The sequence below is a fragment of the Adiantum capillus-veneris genome, chromosome 13, assembly GCF_014529385.1.
Source record: "Adiantum capillus-veneris isolate H3 chromosome 13, ASM1452938v2, whole genome shotgun sequence".
In the NCBI taxonomy this organism is placed as follows: Eukaryota; Viridiplantae; Streptophyta; class Polypodiopsida; order Polypodiales; family Pteridaceae; genus Adiantum; species Adiantum capillus-veneris.
Window position 1 is genome coordinate 137,548,990 of NC_140943.1, and position 16,229 is coordinate 137,565,218.

The 16,229-nt window shown below is 43.2% G+C and overlaps 1 protein-coding gene across 2 annotated transcripts in view; it reads right to left on the reverse strand.

Moving 5' to 3' along the window:
- Positions 1-10,483: 10,483 nt before the first annotated feature.
- LOC147444937 (tRNA dimethylallyltransferase 9-like) overlaps positions 10,484-16,229 on the reverse strand; it is a 152,399-nt gene continuing 146,653 nt past the window's right edge. Inside the window, exons 9-11 of one of the 2 annotated variants that reach the window (XM_086527439.1) lie at positions 12,922-12,997; positions 11,547-11,689; positions 10,484-10,892 (exon numbers count right to left, since the gene is read on the reverse strand). In XM_086527439.1, the coding sequence (XP_086383565.1) occupies positions 10,820-10,892; positions 11,547-11,689; positions 12,922-12,997 (292 nt within the window). In that variant the 3' untranslated portion in view covers positions 10,484-10,819. The remainder of the gene's footprint in view (positions 10,893-11,546; positions 11,690-12,921; positions 12,998-16,229) is intronic. The other variant, XM_086527440.1, reaches the window with a different exon arrangement.

The following is a 16,229-nucleotide window of genomic DNA, read 5'->3' on the forward strand; positions in this document are numbered from 1 at the left end:
GATCTACGAGTGCAAGTGGACCTTCAAAGGTATTATTGGTATTCTCATTGTGAACAACCTTTGCAGGTACAAATTGCTCTTCTTGGTCCACAAGTGCAAGTGGACCTTCAAATATTGGATAAGAGTGTAGGGGTTCACCACCAAAAGGTCTCAAAGGCTAATGTAAAAGACATCATAAATGTGCAAGTGAGATGGTGAATCTAGCGTAAAAGATTTAGCTAATGACAACAAAATTTTAAAAGGACCACAAAAATGAGGAATGAGCTTGACCAAAGCATTAATGCCCACACTATTGATAACTTTGTCTTAATGGATGTCTCACAAGATTGTTCTTCCTAGCTATGAGCATATTACCCACATAGAGGATCAAAGTCATAATAATACATTTGAAGCTTTCTCTGTGTAGTGAGAATAACACATTTTGCTCTACCTATGAGACTTTATGAAAGCACCAACATTTGCTTGGTGCTTGCTTCAAACCATATACGCTTCTCTTAAGCTACACTAAGTTCTCTTTTCCTTTGTCAATAAAACACTTCCGTTGTTACATGTAAATTCCCTCATGGAGCACCACCATGTAAGAGACCCCTTCACCTTGCTAAGTGTGATCCTCGACTTTTAGACCCATATAAACGACAAAGCGATCTTCCCTTTGGCCAAAGCTTTCAACTCCCATGACTTTGTTTCTAGAGGATCCATCTCAGATTTCATAGTACTCTCCCATGTAAGCTTGCTAGCTTGTACTATAGCCTCATCATAGCAATAGGGGCTCTCCATTTTTTCAACATAATTTAACTAGGCTCTAGCAAAAACCATTCACATGCCTAGAAACTCTAGCAGGTCTTCTCATTGCAATAGTTTTTGAATGAGGAACTAGCTATCCCACTTGTGTCAACATACTCAATGAGCTACACTAATTTGTGCATAGTCAAAGTTGGGAGGAGAATCACTTGACATACTTTCTTCACCTTGTGACCAATGGACAGACTATTGTATTTTCTCATGAGAACAGGTGGTGTAACATCTTGAAAGGTAACTTTACTCATCTCAACCTGTTGGGAGGGTTCTTCAACATGTTTTTCTCATATATGCCCAAACACTGTCATGGATAATCTTATGAGTCACCTTTTGGTCTTATGGGTCATTTTGTCCTTTTGAAGACGCTAATATAACATTTCATTTAGCTCACCCCCCGTCCTCCTTCCCCCTTTTCCTTGTGGTTAACTATCTATCAAAATTAAAGACGTTAATATAACATTACATTTCACTCAGTGTGCCAAATGACGTGTGCAAGCATTGTGTGGAGAGCACAGAAGAAGAGGAGGTCAATAGGTTGAGCTTACTTCCACTGACAAGATATATATAATATAATCGCAGACTATAGATCTCTTTTAAAAAATTTAAAAAAGCATCAGTATAAGCCTTGATAAAAATGTAATTGATACACGCATCAGTATATACTACGTGAAAAGCGCTCAACGTAAGAATCCTTTGAAATAGCTAGAGCATTTTTTTCTTTGATTGTTTATGCTATGAGGGTCAACATGGAAAACTACACAGCCTTTTGAACCCTACTTCCCACCATGCAAGCATGTGGTATGTACATGGGGGTGATGACATATAATGGGGTTCATCCTTGCTCGCATAAAATTGGATTTGAAAATCTTAGTGGTTTCCATAACAATGCCTAGTACATGCGCATGGTGTTGCTTGCGTAGTGTATGGCGTGCTCTCTCAGAGACAGCTTATTGAGGAGTTTTGAAAAGAGAATCCTCGAGACAGATTACCGATTTCTCCACACCAGACACTGTATTGACACAAAAGCAGCCACAGCTGCAAAGCTCAGCTCATACTCAGACTTGCGGTACTCTCATTGACCGAGCATTGGAGCTAGGGAGATCGAGACACCCGCGACTACGGAGAGGAGCTTCACAGCATCGACGGAGACTGCAACTCAGGATTCCAGCCATACTGTCTCCACATCCGGCGTACAAATGACCCTAGACCCATTATATCACCCTCTTGTAGTAGGCACCCATTGTATCAGTGGTCACACATCTCACACAGTACCAGGTGGTAGCACTCCTAGTTTCATTTTTAGCATCTCTTTTTTGTACCCAGACATGGTATTAGATTCACCAGTTTGTATCCATTAGGTATCAGGTCATTTTGGCCTTTTGAAGACGCTAATATATCATTTCATTTCACTTCTCCCTCTAACAGCAGGGACGCAAAGCCCTGGGGCCTGCTCTCCCTGTGTGTGTGTGTGTGTGTGTGTGGTGAAAATTTGACGCGAGGCACAACTCCGCTCTCTGTCGCGAGCCTGCCTGTGCGCTGCTCCAGCTCACTGCGCCTGCGTTAGCAGGTTGTGTGCGAGTGTGTGTGTGTGTTCGTGTGACCTGCTGCGCGCAGTTCTGCTCCTGCGCTGAGCGTCCCTGGCTCCCCTCAATTCTGCAGAACTGTGTTCAGGCCCTGCCTCGACAGTCAGCGTCCTGCACAAATACTGTACGGCTTGTGAGGTCTTCTGTTCAGTCAGCAGCAGTGCAAATTACAAGGCTGCACCATTACAACCCTGCAAGTGAACAGAATTTGGTCGACTGTTGCAGCATCAGTGTTAGGCAGTTTACAATTACGCACAAATTACAGCATTACAGGCAAAGTTTAAATTACAGTATAACAGGCAAGGTTTTTAGCAGATGTATGAGTTTTGTAGGAGATGTACATATCTCTGCGGTCTTTGTAAATAGATAAAGTGTCAAATTACCAAAAAAAAGGGAAAATCAGTATTTGCTTTAGTTCTCGGTCGTGGTCTGGTTAATGCAGTCAAAGTTCCCGTGCGTCTTCAAGCATCGTAGAGCCATGGAAAGTGTTTCGGAGAGTGCTTCTGAAATCAAAACTTGTCTGTATGAAGACTTCGAAGAGGCCCGAAAAGCCTCGAATATGCCATGAATGCAGTCATTTTGTTTTTCCCTGGCAAAATGCCTGTTGCGCAGGATGTCGGACAGTGGGTTGATTTCCTACTCAAACATCAAGCTGTCCGAGGCGTTTATTTTGGTGCTCGGGGTTTCTACAAGGTATTATTGGCAGATATTGAGGCTAGAAACCTCTTGCTGGAGATGTCTCCTCTCTTTTTTGGCACGCGGATGACTCATGTTCTCCCTTGGGCACTTACGAAGGACTATCAAAGTCTTATTCGTAACAAATGTCCTGTGTGGGTGGAAATTATTGATTTTCCCCGCACGTGGAGGCATTTTCTTCCATTGTTGGCTGCTCAACTTGGCAAGGTCATTTGCCCGCCGAAATTGGACGCGAACACTAACAGGTTTTGCATTTTGTGGGATACGGATAAGCAAACCCCGGATGGAATTATGGTCGATTCAGGGGATCCTTGGGTGGGCAAGCGCCCTTTTGAACTTAAATGGGGCAAATTTGCTAACTCCTGTTTTCGATGCGGTAAATTCGGTCACATGTAATCTGAATGTCCTGAACCAATTTTGCAGCCCCCTCTTTTAGCTGTTCCTTCCTCTGCCCCTGCCCCTGCCCCTGCCCCTATAGGCAAATCTATTGGTGAAGCTAAATCAAATGGAATCCCTGCAATGAAGGTGGCTTCTAATGCAGATAAAGGGAAAAACAAAAATCCACCGTCTGCGGATGTTGGGAATGTAAATGCAGGGAAAGGGAAAATTGTTGCGTCGACTGATGTTGGCTCGTGGGCGATTCCTAAAAAGACAGTAAAAATTCGTACGCTTCCTTCATCCCGTAATTATGCTCCTCTGGTCAACACCAATAAGAATGTATCCTTTAAGCAGCTTCTCTGCAATGACAATCGCACGTTGATTGACGCTTGGGAAAAAGCGATGCACTCTTATAAGGATGTACTTTTAGGCGAGGCTTCCACTTCTCAGGCAGTCTCTATGGACAAGTTTCCTGCTTTGACTCAGCGGATGGGTTCTGGCATGGATGTGGTGGATAGAGATGTCCATATGGGCATCTCGACTTGATCCTTTCGTTTCGTGTCGTTGTAAATATGGTTTTAATGCATAGTCGTATTAAATGCATTTCATATAATGTGCGTGGGTTATGTAACCTGGACAAATGGCGACTGACTTGGCACTATGTACATACATGTAAGGCAGATATCGTGGTTTTGCAAGAACACAACCAACATGACTTTGCTGGTTGGTATTCTTATTTCGCAGGTTACTGGATTGCATATGCTGGTTTGCATGATTACTCAGGTTTATTGATGTTGGATCGGCATGAGCTTCAGCCAGTTCTCTTGTATAATGATCCGAACGGCCGTTGGATGGTGATTCAATGCTTGTTGAACGGTCAGGTGTATGAATTTGGAGGTGTTTATGCGTATACATCATCTGGACAAAGGGCTTCTCTATGGCGAGACATCTCTTCTCGCTCATGGACCTCAAGTGCATTCCTTTGCGGTGATTTTAATGATACTCCTAAGATGGATGATAGTACCACTCGCAATTCACATATGTTGTTTGCAGAAAGGCAAGAATGGGATAATCTCTTTGTTGTTACTCAGATGACTGATATTATATATTATAATATATATATATATGGCGGCATTTGCGTCCAAATGCATCTGGTTTTACTTTTCAACATATTGCCCATTCTTCTTATCGAGCGCGGTTGGACAGATGGTATCTGCTTAATTTGCAACAATATGAGGAATTTGTATGTGAGGTCCACATCGATTACACCTTGCAGTTACCGGATCATTACCCTATTTTGCTGGATGTGAGTTTTGGGCAGACTCGTTGTGATCGGGCTCTTCCCAGGAAACGTCTGCTACTTGTCAATAATGCTTATCTCACACATGAGGTTTTTCGGGGAATGATCTCTGAGTTTATTCCCCCTCTGCTGGTTCATATGCATCTTGATCCTGATGCCGCTTGGTATCGCTTTGTTATGAGGGTGCAAACTGTTATTTGTGACTATGGCAAGCATTACATGCAGTGCACTCGAGGGGAAGTCAAAGATGCGAATCATGCTTGTCAAAGACTGCAAGAGTTGGCTGATTTGCAGCCTCTGTCTAATTCTGAGATGTCGGAGCTATGTGAAGCCTGAAGCCTCTGTGTGTATTCAGCGTAATGACAAGCGAAAGCTTGCTAAATGGCAGACGCGTGCTTGCCAGCAGGCTTTCATGGACAAAGGCTGTGCTTCAAAGCAATTTTTAAAGCATTTACATCATTCGAGAATCTCATGTGCAATCAAGCGTGTATGCTTTCCTTGAGTGTTTGGACTTCTTCAAAGCAGGAACTTGCGGATGCCATGGTTTTGCATTATCGACAGGTGTTTGCTACTCCTCCTCAGAAATCTTTGGCTGCTCGCCATGCGCGTCAATTGATGCTTTCCTTTGTTACTCCGATTATATCCCCGCAAGATGCATGTGGTCTTGAGGACCCCTTCACTGCTTCAGAATTGCATAGTGCGTTGCTTGCTTTGGGCCGTTGGCGGTCTCCTAGCTGGGATGGGTTTACTGTGGAATTTTTCCTCTCCTTCTGGGAGGATCTTGAGCATCCACTGCTTTACATGATTAATGCGGCATGGGAGAAACAAGATTTGCCGACATCTTGGAAAGACGGTTTACTTAAATTGCTGCCTAAGCAAGCGCTTTGTGAGCGATTCTCTCATTGGCGTCCGATTACTTTGATGCCGGTGGTTTATAAGATATTGGCTAAGATGTTGGTGCACCGCATTAAGGACCATCTTTTTGCAGGACTCCATCAGGCTCAATATGGTTTCATTCCACGTCGCCAGATTATGGATAATCTGGCTAATGTTTTGATTGGCATGGAGTACGCTAAGTACACTCAACAAGATGTGTTGGTTATGCAAGTTGACATTGAAAAGGCCTTTGACACTGTACAGTGGGACTTCATTGCTGCCACCATGACGTGTTTAGGGTTTGGTCCTAAATTCGCCAATGTGGTTTATTTTTTGTATGCATGTAGCACGTCTTCAGGGATATTAGAAGGTGAATTAACTGAATCTTGGCCTCTTGGTTGTTCAGCCAAGCAGGGCTGCCCCCTTAGTGCTCTGTTGTATGTTGTTGCTACTCACCCGTTGTTGACTTATCTTGATCACTTGACCTCTGTTCAGAGTCTGCATGGTCTGCAGTTACCTTCGGGTCGTACATTCATTGGCCACGCTTACGTTGATGATTCGTTGTTTATGCCTCGTAGTCAGCAGGAGGATGTCAAGGTGATTATGGAAGCCTTGGAACTGTTTGGCATTGCAACTGGGCTTAAAGTCAACTTTTGTAAATCGAAGCTTCTGCATCTCCATTCTTGTGATTGGCATAGTATGTTGTGGCATGGTGAGATTGTGTCTTCAAATGTGATCACTAGGCATTTGGGTTATCCAATTGGATGGAATGTTGCTCACTCTTAGAAAGTCGATTGGGTTATGCAACGCTCGAATGCCAAATTGCATTACTGGAAGCTTTCTACTTGGCCCTTGCATGTTCGTCTGCAAATTGTTCAGAGTATCCTGTTGGCATATGTTCAGTTCTTTTTGCCATTGATGCATTGGACTCGCTGATGTCTTGATTCTCTTATGTAAGACATTATGTCCCATTTGTGGCGGACTCATGCTACCATGAAGGTTTACACTTGTTGTCGATGGAGAAGCTTTGCACTCCTAAACGTTTTGGTGGACTGAATATCTTGGATTTGCGCAGGCATGTGTATGCGCGGAAAGCTATGTTGTTGCCCACTCTTGTGCAACAAATTCAGCCTTGGACTTTGATGTTTGCATTCCTCGGTCAGCACGTTGTTACTTCTGCTTTTGGCCATTGGCAGCCCTCTCTCTAGGAGGTGGTTTTTGGCAAGATGGAAGGGCACATTCCTGGATGTCCACTTGCTTCCTCTCTAGTATCTGCTTGGAAAGAGGTTACAATGCATTTATCGTGGACTCCTCGGCAGGAAGGTGATTCGATCCGATTGGAAAGTCTCCATTGGAGCCGGGCATTCTCTCTTACTTTGGTCGACCGCTCACCCCATCAAGCTTACTCTCTCTCTGGTCGTGGCATTCGAGTGGTTGAGGATGTGGTCGATGAGGCTGGATATACTTCTGAGTTTTCCTTGGTTGCTCGTCGTTTTGGGTTGGGCATGCATTATCGTCAGTTTTGGAGAGAGCTTCAAAGCATGTTGCTCGACTTTTTGCATGTTTCACCTTTGCCTGATGGTGATCGCATGTTTGATTGGGCCTTTTGGGAAACGCCTTTTCGAGCTATTTTTGCGGGTCGAATTTATGCTATTCTTCTACCACGACCATGGCTTGATGGTCATTCTAATGCCATTTGGCGCATGCACAAATCTGACCTCTGGTGGAGGAGGCTCCTCTCTACCTTGTGGAAAAGCCATATGCCTTTGAAGGAGTGTCTGTTTCTTTGGCGCTGTTTGCTTGGAGTGCTTCCCGTTGGCACTTTTCTTCGAGCGCGTCATATTCGTCCTTCTTCTTGCGTTCGTTGCTCGACTAGACAAGAGGATATTTGTCACTTGTTGTGGGATTGCTGCGTTACTAGAGACTTCCTTCGACATGTATCGGCGTGTTTGCGGCTCCGTTTTCCTGGGGTTGTCTTTCACAAAAGGTTCTGGGCATTTGTCATTTTCTCACCGACGTTACAGCGATTTGCGGTCTTCTTCATGTGGGTCAGATACTGGGCTTTCTGGACCGTGTGGAGTTAACGTAATGCTTACATGTTTCATCGTACTCATGCGGATCCATTCCCTCTCTTCAAGCTTTCTCTTAGGCAATCGTTACGGTTTGCTTTGGAAGCTGGTGATATCACCTTAGAGATGCATCAGCTTTCATATGAATGGTTTTAGCTACGCTCTACAGATGAGGAGTTCTGTGCTCCTCCCCTTGTATATGATCTTTTCAGTGGGTTTTCCTCGCTTTGAGGTTTCCCACTAGTAAATTAATCAATCGATTTACAATAAAAAGTGTGTGTGTGTGTGTGTGTGTGTGTACACGCTACGAACGTCTGCACGGCTCAGCTTCTCATGGGTTGCTGCACCATGACTGCAGGGGTAAATAACGATTTCCGGAGAGGTGAGCGGGCACCAAGCTCTACTAATCTCTATAGCTCTGTCCATAAGAGTCCCATGAACTGAAAATTGATGTATTTCAAGGTCTTGCTAAGAGCTGCTACACTCGAAGAGATATTCACTTGCCTCTGTATGGGTCCTTTGTGATAAAGCATGCTTATGTCTGTGTAGCTCTAGCAAGGATAGCCCAAGGCATCTTTGATCAATGTAATCCATCGCCCAAGACAGAGGTCATAATCCCTCCAAGGGGAAAATGACAACGTCCCTATATCTCAAAACATTCAGGGCATTGACGAGCGTAATGCTCCTCTCTCTTGCTCTAAGTCGCTTAGTTGGTAAATCCGCTACTCCCGGGGTATTGAGGTGTATCACCATGTCTCTGTCTGCAGTGTCAATGGGAGGAGGTCCAAAGCCATATGACACATCAAATGTTATATTGACATCTTCCAAAGGCCAAAATGACCCATGAGACCAAAAGTTACAACTCTATCAAATGTGTCATTATAGTTTTTTTCGTACCCGTGTGGTTGCTCAACCGTACTTCTATACTTGTCCGGCTACGGAAACGTACGAAAAGTGATTCTGTTGGCCGCGCGAGTTGGGCTACTGACTCTGTTATTAAGGCATTGAAGCACACCAGTGAGCTGCGAGCTGCGAATGAGAGGCTAGCCCATCCTCTCGCCCTCTCTTGCTCACCTTCACCTTCTCCCGTGCCCACAAGCTAGTCTCTAAATTCTAATTTCTGAACTTTCTATGGTTTTGTGTTTGTGTATAAAGTTTTAAATATGCTGGTGTAGAATGTAGGCTTTTAACCATCCTATGTAGTAGGCTATCTGACATGTGGAATTTTCGAGTAGTCTGATCTGTACTTATTCCGTACTTCCATACCCGTGTGCGTCCGACATATGGTTGACGTATGGAAAAACTATGTGTGTTATAATAATCTGAGGTGAAGCACAAAAGGAAACATCCTTAGATCCTTAAAAAAATCTCACAAGAAAGGAAATGAAGCTGATAGACAAGTACGCCGTACATTCTCATGTTACAAACTGTAGAAAGTGGTATGACAATGAGGACGACACACTAATAGGGTGGGCAAAAATGATGAGATCTCATGAACTCTTTTATAGGCCATTCTACCATAGCATCAATGTCCTCCATGGTGATAAGTTAGGGAGGTCTCACCCAGTCTTGAGCGTTGATACCTTGTATCCTCATGTGTGCACACCACCTATCCATAGATCTCCAAGGCATAGGGCGATGTGAACACCATCTACACTGTTTGATCAAGCAATATATCCTATCGAGGAGGTATATGACATTTGCCCTCACCAACATCGCAAGTGGTGCTGGTAAAAAAATCCCTAAAGCCCTCTTTGGGCTGACACTTTGTTTGTTGACTTCCTACTCCTCAAGTGTGTCTCTCCAAACTCCTATGTCTCTAAGAGGAGGAGCCTCAAGAGTCTTTGGTTTGTGTATTCCATGGTCCAAACCCCACTTTAGAGAGAGTGAGATCATCCTTAGATCTCATGATAAGCAATGCATTAGCACATGTAATGCTCCTTTGTCTCACACTCTTGCTGACAAATTTAACATATCCGCTTCTCTTCTCTTGAGGTGAACCTCCATATCTACCAGTCTCTATCTCTAGCTGATGTGATGAGGTGCATATTTGATCAACGGTACTTCTCAAACCATGTCAGAGATGGATATCCATAATCTCAATCGCAAGATCAAGCCATTCTCTTTAGTATGAAGAAAGTGATCTTGATAGAAGGCTATACCTTTGTCCCCAACTCCCTTGAAGGTGCAAGCCATGTCATCTTGATATCCAATTGAGCGAGATCTTACCTTATGATCTTGGTAACCTTTAAGTGGCTCAAAGTAAGAGATGGTGTGTCTAGAGAGTACTCAAGCCATGGAGCTGAAATCAAGATGACGTTTGCACTTACTAGTATGAGCTGTCAGTGTTGCCAACCAATCCTCAAGATTCAAGAGCTAGTCACCCTCTCTGTGTCTATGTAGCTCTAAAAGATACAAACCAAGGCATCTCTGATACTGGTATCTCATAACTCTAGAAATGGTCCAAAAGCCTCTCAGAAAAGAGAGTGAAAACGTCAGAGAGAGAGAGAGAGAGAGAGAGAGAGAGAGAGAGAGAGAGAGAGAGAGAGAGAGAGAGAGAAGAAGAAGAAGAAGAAGAAGAAGAAAAGAATTTTAACATCATAGGAAACTATCCCAAGAGACCGTAAAGATCTATCCGACGAGAGAGAGAGAGAGAGAGAGAGAGAGAGAGAGAGAGAGAGAGAGAGAGAGAGAGAGAGAGAGAGAGAGAGAGAGAGAGAGAGAGAGAGAGAGAGAGCTGTTCTAATATGCTAAGTGCAGTGTGTGATGCTACAATGTGCCAATTTGCAGAACTAAGTATATGTAAGACTCAAACTTACAATAGACAATGACATGTACACACCACCTTAAACACACAATTGGCATGCTTGAAGGGGGGGAATCAATCAGCTATAAAATTCTGCACAGAAAAAACTATGATTACGTGCAAGATATTATCTTCCAATTGCTAGCATCCATCATTGGGTGCGAAAGCTTATCTTCTTTCCCACCTGCATTACTTTTCACAGAATAGTGGCCACACTTTTGAGGCCTTGAGTAAGGAGTCTTCAAAGCAAACGCCATTAAGAGCCCTTGCCTTCAGACCCTTCAATCAAAACTGCATTTTACCCCCTTTGTTGTCAGCTTTTTCTTCGTTGTGTTTTGCGTATCCAACCAAGAACTTGAGAGCAGTTCTTCGGTGTTGTGAAGATTCTGCGGCAAGAAGACGATCGGATAAAACACCTTTCTCCCACAATAAGAAACAAAAAATACTAAATATTCTCGTTTGTGTCTGTTGCTTGTTTTGTGGTTCTGGGTGCAAAATCCAATTCATTAAAGTGACTACATGATCTAGGTAAAATCTTCCATTTAACATATACCCAGCCTTTGTCTAAAAACAAGTTGATATCTGATGCTTGAGAAACTTCTGTTCAAGCTACTAAAGACAGAGATGCCGTTTTGCACTAAGGCTTGCAGCGAAAGAATTAACCACTCTTGAAATGGTGAGTATAATTAGATGATGAGGAAAATATCTTCAACAATTTCCACTAGAATCTCTTCCCCAGCCATGGAAAACCCAGATAAAATGATGAAAATACATCATGAAAATGATTCATGTAGACCCTACTTATATCCGAGACAGACTCCATTCAAGAAAGATACAAGAACCAAACATTGAGCATTAAGCATGTGATAAACTACAAAAATGCATTTTGACAACATAACCAAGTACAATTCCTGAGTTGCAATTGCTATTATGTAGCTTTACGTTAAATACGAACCTTCCAGCACAGAATTGAGAGCTATTATAATCAGATTTTTAGATGGGTAAAGCAACTTTGTCAACCCAAAATTATACGTACTTACTTTTTTCTTGGCTGATAGTCTCTAAGCTTGTTTTTTTTATCCACTGTGGTTTTCTTATCCACTATTAGTGTTCCTTTGAATGATGCTGATGTAATGACACTGGGGTCACTATATGCCTTGACAATGAAGTCAACAATAGCCTCCTGTACATTAGAGCATTTACAATGTAAATAGCTTGACATTAAGAGCAGAGAATAAGATCTACCATAGATGTAATTACAGTCACATATTATTCACGCAATTGATCAAAACCTTCCTAATGTGCATCAACAAACAAAGACACTTTGGAAAAGATTGCATTCCTCAAACACTGCTATACTACGAGCAGGGCACTTGAAAGTGAAAGCCCACCCTAACTCTACAGCTTTTCATCAAAAGTGGGCTCATCAAACCTTATCTCCCATGGCCAAGATGCAGCAGTATTCCTACTTGCGTTACTAGTGCCCAAGGGTGGGTGCAAGTTTCCAAACCACCAAAGTTAGAACCAAGTTTCTGGCACACTAAAAGTGAGCAAAATACAACAAGGCAAGAGGTCAAGTACCAGGAAGGCACTCAGATGGGGAATAAGTATGGCCAAGAACAAAACAAGGCATCCAATAAACAAATAAGATGCATAAAACCTTCCTGCCCACATCAACCTATACAATAGTCCACAAGAAGAGCTTGTTATGATGAATCATTTCCAGAGATGCTTTTGAGCTTTTTCAGTAGGCAGAAAACAAATAATGATGTTCCATGCGTCTTCAGTAAGGTGAACATAGGGCTGGAGGTCGTACCATGTTATAGATAAATTGGGGATTGCTCACTAATTGGAATAGATGTGTACATGCGGACAGTAAGGCAGAGGTTGTGCCCTCATATGTTAAGCTGGGACTATTTTAACAGCCCAAGTAGACCTTTCTTCAGAAGATAAGTGTGTCAGGATGGAGTCAGCCATAGCAGAAGTAATGAGAGACTTAGTGGCTTTGCAAAAATGAATGCTCATTGACCACAAAATTTCCAAAGCAATTGAGCTATGTCAACTTACACCAAAGGATTTATTAATCCACATTAGCTGCTTGCATCCATGGAATTACAGAGCAGGTTGCATACAGCTTTATGTCGGGTAATTCTGTAGCACTTTGAGGGCCACGTAAGACATGCAATGAGTTAAACAAAGCAACAGCTTAAAAGGGTGAATCCAAGCTTTGTTTATTGATGTATAGATATGAACAGAGTTATTCACACATAGTCGGGGCACTAATGAAACTCTAGTCGGAGCACTAATGAAACTCGGGCGATTGTATAATGAGTTTTTGTCAAACAAATGCTTCGTTCAAGTACAAAACTGAGATATCAAAAGCAGCCTTTTCTTAATTCTTGAAAAGAAAGATACCTGCTGTTGGGATGCATCAATCCAATGGTATAAAGGCTCTTGCCGAAACCAGGTGAGTTGTCGTTTAGCAAAATTTCTGTCAAAAATGACAACAGATTAACTGTTGAGACGGCCAGTGTTACATAGTCAGTGCTAAAAGAGGAGACACACTCGCTAAAAAGAAGCTTCTCTTAGATAAGTCATCTTGGTATGAGAACTGAAGCTGAATTTAAGCACACAAGTAGTATGTATCCACCATTGTGAAAAATGTCTAATAAGGGAGAATCTCTGTTACAGGCTTGAACACTCCAAAGCGAAGTTCCGAGCCAAGATGCACTGGCCCCAAAGACTGCCCCTTCTGATATTTCCTTATTATTATGCTTGCAAAGTACAACTCCTAAGGGTTCAACTCTCTCCGAGACTCTACGCCCCGATGCTCTATGGAAGAGTGGCCCAAAGGGCACTTATAAACAGTACAAAGGATGCCGAAAAGCATTAGTTCAAAATCACCGACACCCAAAAGCTCTTGCTCTCAAAAGCCCACACACAAACTGCCACGTCAGCAGCCAGCACAAAATGTGAAAATCCGTACAGCCTGCCACGTGGCATAGCCAGCACGATTTGTGGATAACAATCCAAACGTCAAGCTTATTTTGGATTTTAGGCCCCACGGCTGGTGCTCCTTAACTTGGTTCAACTTGTTGTGTTAGGATTTCAAATCCTAACCCCTTATTTTAGGCCACACGCCCAAAACTCTTGAAGTTCTTCTAGGTTCAGTTTTTCATTTTCCTTCCAATTGGGCATGCCACATCATCACTTTGTGACATTCCCCCTTTTTGAAAGAATTGTGATCGCCCTGGATTACACCTGCAAAACAGCCAAAGGACAGAAACTTTCTTCAGTAGACACTGACTCTATGTACTCGTGCACTAGACTCCACCAATCCAACACTTCAACAAAGACATAAGTCACTAATCGATCACATTTCTGTAGAGGGCCTCAAATATAAATCATGATCACTGTAACCATTTAGCAATCACATCCACATCGCATTGATCTTTTTACGGATGTCTTGATCTACTAAATCTTGTTAATGTTAGCTTGGACACTCCAAGCGAGAAATCAATAGCAACACACGAACACAAACTTCAAAATCACTGAACTTTACTAGAGCAAGAGAGTCAAGAAGGCACGGTGGAGTTCCGCGCCCAGAAGCATTGCCCCCAAAAACTGGCATTCCTTTCGGTATTTCTTTATTATTGCTCACATCAAGGTACAACTCGCGAGAGTCCTCTGCTCTCACACTCTATGTCCAGATGCTCTGCAAAGTGAGGCCCTAGGGACTCTTATAAACAGTAGAAGGGATGCCCAAAAGCAGCGCCTCAAAAGCAATCAGTTCAAAAGCACTAAACCCCAAAACCATCTGCTCCCAAAAGCTAGAGCCAGAGACCCCAAAAGCAGCCTGTGTAATTTGCGGAAATCTGTACAACCTACCACGTGGCACCAGCAGTGCAAAACGTGGAAATTCCATACAGCAACAGCACGTCAACATCCTATTGCTTGCCACATCAGCATGTCAGCACATTTTATGGAAAACCTCCTCAAATATCAAGCTTTGGGTTTTTAGGGTTTCAAACCCCACGGTCGGTACTCATAAGTTCTTTAAGTTCGTTGGTTCAGCTTGTCTCCACTCGGCCATTTCTCTTCCAGTTGGGCATGCTACGCCATCATTTTTTGACATTCCCCTCTCTTGAAAGAATTGTAATCGCCCTCCATTACGCGTGCAAAAACAACCAAAGGACATAAACTTTCTTCAGTAGACACTAGCTCTATGTACTCATGCACCACACTCTACCAATCCAACACTTCTACAAAGACATCAGTCACTGATCAATCACATTTCTGTCAAGGGTCTCAGATAATGGGGATTCTCCCCTACTAGAAGACTATACAACCTTCTATATACACTCCATCTGTCTCTGTGCATAAGTGATCTCTCGGATGGCGATATGTTGCATGATGAAAGATACCAATAGTGTAAGTAAAATCTACTGCAAAATTATTTTGAGCATGATCTACACCCACTCCAACAGGTCTGGGCGAGACTGATAAGTCCTGAATGCACGGTATAAGTGATGTAGGAGCCAAAACATAATCCACAGTGCTAGCACCATGTCTATGAAGGAAGAAAGTGAAGCTGCCCGAACCGGAGTATCTATATAGGCCATCCAAAATAGCCAATCCATGTGTTGTGCCCATCTCAATCAGATATCTCCCATACTCCGTAAATTCCTCAGCATCCACTGAGGTCCTTGAGAGCCCCATCTCTCTAGAGTCTACCTCTCTACATCTCCTCGGAAGTGGAACAAAGGAGGCGTATATGTGCCTTACATGCGATGATTTCTGGCCTCAAAGACCAAGATAATGTTGACGAAGTGGTCAAAGAACTTATGTTTACGATGTGGGTTATCGAGCCGATGCATACAAGGGCTTGAAGAATGGGTGACAAGAAAAGCGAAAGCAAAGGGGAAACTTCAAAGGAAAGAGCGCTTACAAGAAAAGTGAAAGCAAGGGGGTAACTTCAAAGGAAAGAGCACTTACTCTCTGCTTTTCCTCCATGAAAGAGAAGAAGACAAGACCCACACTTGAGAAGAAAAGAGCGCTTATTCTCCGCTTCCCCTCCATGAAAGCAAAGGACTTTTTGAAGATGGGTATCTTTCTTGGAGATGACCTCACACTCTCCCAGATTGCTCATATGGAGGAGGTAATACCAGAGATGAGAGCGGCAAGGGAAAAAGGGAAGACTGCTTTTTACAGAGATGGGAGGGTGGTGATAATAAAACGACACTCCACAAGACCGTGCGAGACCTATGGGAACACTATAAGGATAGCAGCTTGGAATTGTAATGGGTCACTTCGCCTTGATGTAGGGGCATTTGAGGATAGGAGAGACATTATCTTCTACTTAGAGACACATTAGGCGCCATGACAACTTCTGCCATGTGTGACTAAACTCCATGCAGAACAAGAACCAGATCTGAGCACAGAGGTTGGACGCCGGGGGGGGGGGGGGGGGGGGGATGGTTCAGGAAAGAGCTACATCTAATCTTACGCATTGTTTGCAGAGATGAGCAAGCTAGATACACGTGGGTGAGATTGAGGATAAAGACTGGCACATACCTATATATTGCTATATGCAATTTTCCGCCCAGCACTTCAGTCTAATGCTTTAAGGAGTGCAGATATGGGGGCCCTCTATATCTCATAGTACTGGTGACTGTGGGATGGAGATGCATGGAAAGGCCATTGGTTTTTATGATATCTCGGAT